An 11,378-nucleotide genomic window follows, 5' to 3' on the forward strand; every position below is an offset into this window, starting at 1 on the left:
CAGGAAAAGTACAGCCAAATGAGCTTTGGCTGTTCTCCTCCTTTAGGCTACGCCTATGGTAAAGAGGTATTTACTCGAAAAGCAGTTTACTAATATTCATAATTTAGAGGGAAACTAGAAGGTCAGGTTCACAATAATGTGAACTTGTTAGTGCATTGGAGTTATTTATTTTGAATGACATCCCAACGCACTAAAGCAATGCAACCGCACTTCAGCAGACATCCTTGTTCTGTGTTCACAAAAAAGGGTGAGGTGTGGTTTTAGCTGCACTAGGGGTATTACCGATTACAAATTACATAATGCACGTTAACACACCAGGCAAGTGTTCCACCCAGCCTAATGGTCTGGGCACATTCTATGGATAGGTGTTTTTTGCATATATTTGTTAAAGCATGCAGTCACAGCTGGAATACTGTTTGGAGATAGAGATAGGGATGGAGGGAGTAAGGGGGATGAATCATGGTCCTGATTTATTCACTTGTGCGCAAATTTCAGCTTCTGCTATTGAGCTCTATATACATATTTTTTTTACAATCGATGGTAGGAAGAGACTAGAGAGAGATCAGAAGCTTTTCTTGTTATTTGTTACCAAAATAATAAGCAAAATGATAAAATACAAGTCTTCTGATACACGAATGCCTTGCAAATTCACAACAGGCTCTTTCTGAAACCGTGATCCATAGTACTGTACCTCTAATTAAGCTGCAATCACAAATAACTCAGCCACACAGAAGAATGTTTTATATGCTTTTTAGACTAACCTGTGGACTGAAACACCCCAGGATTACACAGACAGTAACGTGCAGCAAAAGCTTCCATCATGCGGTCAATCTTCTGGGCCTCTCCAGGCAACCGGAAACTCCACAAAAATTGTCTGTAAATATTTACACAAACATAATGAGAAAGTCTGAAAGATGTAGTATATGTACAGGTATATACTGGATACAGATATTTGTATTATGGCACATGTGTACAGCTGTGTAATGGTAACATGTATTGGGCCCCTCACAAAGCTGTGTGAAAGGGCAAGGACACTTTGCTGTTTAGAATTCAGCCATGATAGATTGTAACACAAGGAGACCTAATGCAGCAGTGGTCCCCTTTTACATTCCCCCAAGATTTTAAAAAGACCCCGTCACATGACCATTCATGTTTACAACAATCTTCCCATAAGATTGTACGCAAGTGCAGTAAACAGATTTTATGCATATCATTTACCTGTAAAAGCCCCCCTTGTATAGACATGCAAAAGCCCTGAAACCAATGCTGGGCACCAACATTATGTATGTGATGTCAGCAGCCTCAAAGCTGCCACTCAAGTGACACTCTAAAGTACTCTCCTTAGATCCTCCCCCAGCGGCTATATAAATGGTTATATAGGGAGATGAAGGGAGGGACAGTGTAGCTAATGAGTACATACACGCCATCAGAGAAGAGGTCTATGATGTACAATGAGGGAGAGGGATGTGGTAGGGAATAAAGAATTCTTACTGAAAAACCTTCTGGTCGAGGGTAGCATTTAGCACCAGGAAGGGGAATTCCGAGGCACCACGCACATCCTAGGCCTGGGATTTGAGGGATTTATAGTGACACGAGAATTCATTTGAAATGGTTACCGGTGTCACAAGGGTTCAGCAGTACTGTGAGCTTCTAGGGCTTTATGTGTTAGTTTCAGTACTGTGAGAATCAAAAGGCATTTCTGTCAGGGAACTGAAGACAACTTTGGTGACTGTTTGTATAAGTGGACTGATGATAAAAAAAAAAAAAAGACAAAGCAAAAAAAAGTGTATAAAAAGGTGCTAATTTCTACATTTATTTTTTTAATTTAGTCAGGCATTTGATCATGGCCCTGATGAAGGAGGTTTTCAAAACTAATTGGAACCATCTGATCAAGAGATGCTTCTTCATTCAGCAACAAGCTTTCTTTCCTATGACTGCATCACTGAAAATGCAGACAGAGCCATAGCTGTTTTTTGTCAACTTTTATTTCTTCCCCAAGTTCCCCCCTCCCCCCCCCACCCCAACACACACGTTTTAGGTCTTGTTCACTTTAAGAGGAACAACTACAAACATCATATTCCATAACATAGCATGTAATTAACAAATGTACCAGCCTACTTAATGAACACTTCTAAAATTATTCTTAAGCAATGTTGCATGTAGTTGTCTGTAATCTATCTTAAAGTATTCTCCCATGATTCCTTGCACAACGGCTGACATTTCAAAACAGGCTGTCAATAGGAGGTCCTGCAATGGCTGGCCAGAGAGGGAGTTATCGTTCTGTATGCAGTGATGGGACACTAGCCTCATGAATGAATGATAGGGGTGGGGGATGGGTAATCTGACTGGCTGCACCACTTATTTGGACACTTTCATACATGAAGACAAATATTTTAGACTTAATACCTGGGCATTCTTTATACCAAAACTATAGCACAAAACATAATATTTACTAGCTAGTGTACAAAGGGCTCAAAAGCACATTCAACTATGTTCACAGTTATGAGAACCACCTTTTCGAACACCAAAAATAAGTATACTATAAAATTCAGAGCAAGCATAAAACCAGATTTGCAAAAATCTAGTAAATGTATGATGAGATGGAAAACCCATATTTCTTTGCATTTGCAGCATTATGTAGACCACCTAGAATTGGCACCTAACTATGGATACTCTTAAATTTTAAAAGTCTAAAACAAAGAAACATTGATATTTTATGGGGTTTTAAGCAATGATGTTGGCATGAAACTGTGCCAAACATGTTTCTGCCAACCCAGTATCCACATCCCCTACAAAGACCCCACTATTCACAAGAGAACACTGAGCCACAGACATTGAGTTGTATGGTTCTTTTAATTCTTTGACCCGCAAACCACCGGGATTTCCACATTATGCATATAATACAATACTGACCTTAGTGCTTGGACAAGATTCAGATCTGCAAACTCATGGAGTTCAACGAATGCTTGGAGAACGAGGATATTAAAATCATCCCTATTGAAGCAAAAAAAAAAATGAATTACAGCATAACACTACAGATAGTAATAGTGAGCTAATTAAACAGCAGGGTAACAAAGGAGCCCCCCTCCAAATCCTGGTAGCCAACGCTCTACTGATTCAGGCCTGCTCAGCCATAAGATGCTGAGGAATAAGAGTGGTAACACGCAGAAGAACAAAAATTCAGCTGTGTACAGATGCCTAGCAGAAGACCTTTAAATTGTATTTTTATGTTAATTTTAAATTCTTTTTTTCTAAAGAAAAATTAACATGCACTGTACTAAGACCTGGAAACACCGTTTATAAATGTAACATTACAATTTTTTTTTTTTTTTTTTTTTAACAAAGCAGGCCTTTACATAGAGAAAGAAGTTCCATCAAGTAAAGGTAAAAAAACAAAAAAAAACAATGTATTTTGTATCGCACAGAGACTTTAACCATGTTTTTAAAATGTGATTTATTCAAATACATTTGGTATGAAAATAAAATAGTTTGACATCTGCTGCCCGGAACAGCAATTTTCTTAGAAGCATTGAATTCTGTGAGAAGGTACCTGAGTGGCAGAGATTTTCACTTTCAGAACTGAAACGTACAGTTTAAAGGCTAAGTTCACCTTTGGAACATGCTACTTGTTCCACCTGTATTTAGGGTGGGACATGTAAGGCCCCTTTCACACGAATGTTCCGATTGGGTCCACCTGTCCATTTTTCAGGCGGACCCGATCGTAATCTCCAATCCAATCTGATCCGCTAAAAACAGACAGATGGGGATCAGATTCTCTTCCATTCAGCGGATCGGATGCCAGTGGGGTGTAAACAGACAGGCAGTCTGTTTACATCTGAATGCCCATAGAGGCTGTGTCCATGTCCTTTCTGTATAAGCAGAGCAAACATGGACCTGTCATCCACCTGCTCAGTGAGGGATCATCAGACAGATCCCCTGCTGAGCAAGCGGATTGCAGGTAGAGTCTGCCCTGTGTGAAAGGGGCCTAACATGTTCCAGCTCCTGCCTCCTCTCTCCCTATCCCTGTGACAGTAGGCAGGGATCTCCTCACCACACCCATTGTCACAATTTAAAAACTGTGGGGCACTGCTCACATGGCTGCATCATTAATTCACCAAGGTCTGTGAATGAATGAACTACAACTGTAGTTCTCAATGAACTGTGAGGGCTTTCATAGTCTATTGGCTCTTCATGCAATTCAGTAACTGCCTGCTCATACGAGGTACAGGCAGACAGTGTACTGAGAGTGTGAATGATTCTGGCCTTGCACCCCGATCTGCTGATCACAGGTGCAATGCTTTACAAGTTCTAGTGTAAAGTGAAATAAAAGGGCTCTGTTTAACCTGCAAAAAAGATGTGCATTTATTTAATTTTTTTTATCAAACGTGAACTTATCCTTTAAATTCATGAACTGTTAAAAACAAGGAGTTAGGAATGTATACAAATAATAATATTTTTTTTTTTTATTTGTGGTCTATGTCCTATTGTTTAGATTTTTTTTCACCATGTTTTGGAGCCATAACAGAAAATGGGAAATATCTTTAAAGTAAAGAATATCCTTAGACAAATGTCATCCAAAAAAGTGTCTTCATCCCCATTCCATCCAAAACCCAAAAAATAAAGATAATAGATACACATTACTTGACAGAAGAAATGAACGAGCGCTGGATAAAAACCAAAGAGCAGCTAGCATGAAAGGCAAACCTCAAAAATCTCTGTAGTAAGTATATACATAAAACATGCAGCGCTAATAAAAACTAAAGATAAATGAAGCATAAAAATCCTAAAAATCAACCAACAAACTCATAAAAACTCGGTCCTCTACATAGAGGGATAAGTGACTAAATAGTAATGAGAATATAATGGAATAAAATGACGCTCAATGGCGTAATCAATAGTGACAAGTGCAAACGTCCAGAATCAGCTTTATAAAGTGCACAGTGAAAACGATGATAACTCTCAAGGCAGAGTAATGAAAACTGGTGACACTCTGTGACCGTGTTCTTTATAAAGGTGATGAGTATAGATTGCACTAACCAGAAAGCGCAATTTAATGCGCATTTGAGTAATTCATAACCAACTCCTGGTCATCCACATCTGGGAACTGGAACACAATGGGGGTCACCTGCCCAGCCTCAGCTAGGCAGGTATCACACCATCAGGGTCTCCAGGTAACAAGGAAAAGCAATCTTCTCACCAGCAGGAAGAGCCAGTCTCACCATTAGTGTAGCAGCCACCAGGTCATCAGGGTATGCCTTGAAGAAAGGGGGGGGGGGGGGCTCGGGAGTAACGAGCCAAACACAGAGAATCCAGATAGTGTAGTACTTTATTAGAACAGCGGGGGTGTAACACACAGATGAGAACTCACATGCTGCAGCCTGAAAGCTGGCAGGGAACAATCCAAGATGGCCGCCCACGTGGGTTGTGCGGAGTGACGTCACAGGGGAAGATTGCTTTTCCCTGGTACCTGGAGACCCTGATGGTGTGATACCTGTCTAGCTGACGCTGGCCAGGTGACCCCCACTGTGTTCCAGTTCCCAGATGTGGATGACCAGGAGTTGATTATGAATTACCCAAACACGCATTAAATTGCGCTTTCTGGTTAGTGCAATCTATACTCATCACCTTATAAAGAACACGGTCACAGAGTGTCACCAGTTTTCATTACTCTGCCTTGAGAGTTATCACTGTGCACTTTATAACGCTGATTCTGGACGTTTGCACTTGTCACTATTGATTACGCCATTGAGCGTCATTTTATTCCATTATATTCTCATTACTATTTAGTCACTTATCCCTCTATGTAGAGGACCGAGTTTTTATGAGTTTGTTGGTTGATTTTTATGCTTCATTTATCTTTAGTTTTTATTAGCGCTGCATATTTTATGTATATAGATACACATTAATGTTATATTTAGAGGTTAGGTGCTCAGATTTAAGCGGCATTTTAAAGATTAGGTATTGAGTTAAATTTAAAGGTTAAGACCAAAGATGAAGACTGAGGTTAAGGGAAAAAATGTTAGGCTCAGGAGATGGGCCTTGGTTAAGTTTCAGGGTTTGGATAAGTGTTGAGGGAGAGTTTATTTTAGAAGTTGGTTTAAGATTTACTATGTATGTCAAAGCGAGGTTAAGTGTTTGAGTCATCCTAAGGGTTAAAATTTGGTCAAGTCATATGGGGAAGGTATATGACTTGACCAAATTTTAACCCTTAGGATGACTCAAACACTTATCCCTATCCGTCTGTTTTTAGCAGATCGAATCGGATAAAGGCGGGAGTAAAACGAACACATGTACGTTTACATCCGACACTCCAAAGACTACAATGGATGGTCCGATCGAGTCTGCCTAAAAAACAGACAGGTGGAACTTAACGATCCACCCATGTGAAAGGGGTCTGACAATAGTCGCCTATTTTACAAGTAGCTGATAAGCCTAATCTGTCAAATTGGTATAATGCAAGCAACAAAATGCAGAACTTCTTCCTTAAACAAGCTGGTTGTATTATTTGGTTTCATACACAACTTTTACACAGGCACTGGAGTTAAGCGGCAGCTGACTTGTGCTGTGTTGTCTACTAAAACATTTTAACACATGTCCACATTCCTGAGCTGTTGTGTGGTTATAAGTCAATATTACACAACAGGGGCATTCAGGGACTGGGGAGTGACAACAGATGTCTGCTAAGGACATGATTTATTGACACTGCTACATGGGCAATGAAGAAACAGCTAAGTGAATTTACAACCTCCATAAGCAGAGCTATAAAAACTTTTATTATTATATATATATATATATATATATATATATATATATATATACACCATATTTTTCGCTCCATAAGACACACCTGACCATAAGACGCACCTAGGTTTTAGAGGAGGAAAACAAGAAAAAAAATATTCTGAACCAATGGACTGCAAACATAGTACAGGGGATGACCAGAGACTGCGGACATAGTACAGGGGATGACCAGAGACTGCGGACATAGTACAGGGGATGACCAGAGACTGCGGACATAGTACAGGGGATGACCAGAGACTGCGGACATAGTACAGGAGATGACCAGAGACTGCGGACATAGTACAGGAGATGACCAGAGACTGCGGACATAGTACAGGAGATGACCAGAGACTGCGGACATAGTACAGGAGATGACCAGAGACTGCGGACATAGTACAGGAGATGACCAGAGACTGCGGACATAGTACAGGAGATGACCAGAGACTGCGGACATAGTACAGGAGATGACCAGAGACTGCGGACATAGTACAGGAGATGACCAGAGACTGCGGACATAGTACAGGAGATGACCAGAGACTGTGGACATAGTACAGGAGATGACCAGAGACTGCGGACATAGTACAGGAGATGACAAGAGACTGCGGACATAGTACAGGGGATGACCAGAGACTGCGGACATAGTACAGGAGATGACCAGAGACTGCGGACATACTACAGGAGATGACCAGAGACTGCGGACATAGTACAGGAGATGACCAGAGACTGCGGACATAGTACAGGAGATGACCAGAGACTGCGGACATACTACAGGAGATGACCAAAGACTGCGGACATACTACAGGAGATGACCAGAGACTGCGGACATAGTACAGGAGATGACCAGAGACTGCGGACATAGTACAGGAGATGACCAGAGACTGCGGACATACTACAGGAGATGACCAGAGACTGCGGACATACTACAGGAGATGACCAGAGACTGCGGACATAGTACAGGAGATGACCAGAGACTGTGGACATAGTACAGGAGATGACCAGAGACTGCGGACATAGTACAGGAGATGACCAGAGACTGCGGACATACTACAGGAGATGACCAGAGACTGCGGACATACTACAGGAGATGACCAGAGACTGCGGACATAGTACAGGAGATGACCAGAGACTGCGGACATAGTACAGGCGATGACCAGAGACTGCGGACATAGTACAGGAGATGACCAGAGACTGCGGACATAGTACAGGAGATGACCAGAGACTGCGGACATAGTACAGGAGATGACCAGAGACTGCGGACATAGTACAGGAGATGACCAGAGACTGCAGACACAGTACAGGAGATGACCAGAGACTGCAGACACAGTACAGGAGATGACCAGAGACTGCAGACATAGTACAGGAGATGACCAGAGACTGCAGACATAGTACAGGAGATGACCAGAGACTGCAGACCTTTGGGGAGCGGAGGGGGGGGGGAGCGTGTACCCGAATTTGACAGGTACCTAATCCCACTTCCGCGGAGTTGTCCTCCCTCCCTGTCTTCTCGGACACGTGACAGGTCCCAGAAGGCTGCCGGACCATTCACAAAGTGCAGCGCTTCTCACCGCAAGCTGTCACAGCCGGATGCCCACACTAAAGATGCCAGCGCCAGGGAGAGAAGACAGTGAGGACACCGCTGGACCGAGGAACAGGTAGGACCGAAGAGCAGGTTCTGCTGGACAGAAGAGCCGAGCGGCCAGCCTGGTATTCTAACACAGAGGCGGCTGGAATACTGGGCCGGCCGCTCCATAAGACGCACAGACATTTTCCCCCATTTTTTGGGGGGAACAAAGTGTGTCTTATGAAGCGAGATTTGTCACGGTGTTGTATATAATCTCTCAGCATGAGGTTTTAAATTGTAAGTATTCTATCCAATGTTGTCACGAAAAGCTTTTCTAACTATGGATTTATAATACAAACTCTCCAGCTTCATTATTTTGCATATCTGAGTTTATCATAACAATATTATAAGTAAAAGGCACTAAAATAAGTCTGCCTCCTGTGCTGCTAGCATTTTGGGCTCGATGATCCTATTAGACACCAAGATGTAGGTTATGACACTCACTATAGTACCAATGTCATAAGACCATTGGATCTTTGTAGCTCTCACCAGACAGAGTAAAGCCTTGTACACACAATGAGAAAATTGTACGAAAAATACACGTTTTTGGAGCAATCATCCTGATTGTTAGTACACAGCTTTTGAGAACCGACCACGACAGTTCATGCGAAATTATCTGAAGGGACGAGCACAAAAATGTTTCTTGGAAGACTAGGGCCGTTGGTTCAAATCCCACCACCTGCCTGGAGTTTGCATGTTCTCCCTGTGCCTGTTTGGGTGTCCAGTTTCCTCCCACACTCCAAAGACATGCTGGTAATTTAATTGGATCCTGTCTAAATTAGTATGTGTATGTATGAATGTGAGTTAGGGACCTTAGATTGTACGCCCCTTGAGGGTTAGGGATTGATGTGAATGTACTAATGTGTGTGTGTAGCTCTGCGTAAATTGATGGCGCTATATAAAGTACCTGTAATAAATAAAATAATTAAAAAATAACAGAACAAACTATTTTAATTCAATCGGTACAGTATTTGTCCATAAAAAAAAAATAGAGTGACCATGAAGACTGCATGTCCATAAACGAAATAATACATTACTATACATTCCATCATAGTGGGAAGTTGTTTTTCAAGCAGATGATCATTCATCTGATATTCTCATTGTGCGATCCAGGCTTTAGTGTTGTATAATAGACAGAGGCACACTATCCTAATCTATATAGCAACACTAGGACCTTTCCTTACCCTGGAAGCTGAAGCATGCACAACCAATACTTATCTTTTTGTCACGTCAGATCCTGTAAAAAAAAAAAAAAAAAAGGAAGACCTAAATTTGTAATATCACTAAAAAAAGGTATAAGTGCCACATGGCCATCTACTCCAAGTGACTAAGAGTCCTGTACATAGGGTGAGCCTCCACTTGTAACATTAAGTGAGAGAATGGGGGCTGGGAACCGTTGGAGCTTTATTTGCCTGCAAGCCTCACGCGTATTGTGAAGTGACAAAAAGCATGTCTCCTAGCTGTGTTTGGAGCGCCATTAGGAAATAACACCGCAAGCATGATGCGTGTTTCCAGTGAAGGCGTGCAGAATTGCATGTTCCTGGGACTGGAAGGTGCGAATGGGGCCTAAAACAACACTGCAAGTGCATAAACTGAATAACAGAGAGCACCAGCTTTTGATACAACAGTTCCTATTCTCTTTTGAGAGATTTTGCTTACTTGACAATGGTACAGGTGTGAGATTTCTTCCAATAGTAAGAGGAAAACCGCAATGCAGGACAGAGATGACCAATTTTTGGCCTTGGCGATTGAGAAGGGAAGCACAAAAAAAGGGCAATTTCAGGAGAGCCCAAATGTCGGAGATACACAAGTTGACATATATAGTAAACAAAAATTGTTTCAAAGAAGTACAGCCACACTAGATGAGGGGATCAATGCCTCTCTCTACCCCAAACCTCCAACACATGCTCGAATGTGTTGGATATCTGCTACTCAAAAAAGCAGGGACATCTATGCTATTAAAGGATTATTTACTGCTCCCAAGCCTTACACCAAGACCAGTCTTCCTCTGGCCAGCCCCCCCAACAGCCCTTACAAACTAAAACCAAGATGGTCCATCACTGTAGCAACACGAGTCCTCAATGAAAATCCATTAGCAGTTCTTCATAATACTATATGTTCATAAACAATAAGCGATCTGGGACATCTAAGCAAACCCAGCTGAACACGAACACATTGCTCATCTTTTAGATCAGAGTAGGTTGTGGGATTTTAATGGTGTGCAACAATAATTAGAAAATTTCTTTAAAAAATTTTTTCACAGTTTTTTAACCTCCCTGGTGGTCTAAATAATCAATATTTTTGAATGTCAAAGCGGTACATTGTTTTGCATGGAAATTTGTCGTTTCATATTGTAGGCCTGTAATTCTTAGGAATAACTCACTTAAATCTGTCAAAACAAGAGTCTAGTAAACATCCCGGATATGATAAACACACAAAATCATAAATATAATTATAAAATAATAATAATATAATAATAAAATAATAATACATTTAATTCAATAATGTTACTGTCTGATGACAAATTTCCCCACGAATCACTATCGCTCAGTTCTGCAAGTGAATCTAATTGACTATCGCTGTTTTCTAGCTGGTCTAAAACCGCTTTTGACCTAAAGGGACACTTTCTTGATGCCATGGACGTTCTCAAGTTTCCAAGCAGAAAGAACGGTAAAAGTACAGGCAGGGCACTGGACAAAACACTGGGGACAACATTTAGGTGAAATGGTTTGATACAGTAATGTAATTCTAACAGATTAAAATGAATTGTGTGTATGTCATATTTTTACTTTTTTGAATTTCCCGCCGGTTCCGCCCCCATGCTTACCGACACTCATAGGGGACGGAACCCGAAAGACGGATGCCGGCATCGGCTGGAGAACATGGCCGGAGGACACAGCGGGAGAATATCACGGGATCGCAGTACAAGGTAGAGATCGGTTGAAAGCAGAAGAAGCAATATGGGAGTAATCCTGAA

At 41.5% G+C, this 11,378-nt stretch overlaps 1 protein-coding gene across 1 annotated transcript in view; it reads right to left on the reverse strand.

Moving 5' to 3' along the window:
- LOC149458077 (cytohesin-3) overlaps window positions 1-2,990 on the reverse strand; it is a 69,448-nt gene extending 66,458 nt beyond the window's left edge. The window contains exons 1-2 of the mRNA XM_089682764.1: window positions 2,914-2,990; window positions 762-874 (exon numbers count right to left, since the gene is read on the reverse strand). Coding sequence (XP_089538890.1) covers window positions 762-822 — 61 coding nt within the window. The 5' untranslated portion in view covers window positions 823-874; window positions 2,914-2,990. The remainder of the gene's footprint in view (window positions 1-761; window positions 875-2,913) is intronic.
- Between the last annotated feature and the right edge of the window lie 8,388 nt (window positions 2,991-11,378).

This window comes from Staurois parvus, unplaced genomic scaffold (genome assembly GCF_062004578.1).
Source record: "Staurois parvus isolate SC_StPar_1 unplaced genomic scaffold, SC_StPar_1.0 ptg000297l, whole genome shotgun sequence".
Lineage (NCBI taxonomy): Eukaryota > Metazoa > Chordata > Amphibia > Anura > Ranidae > Staurois > Staurois parvus.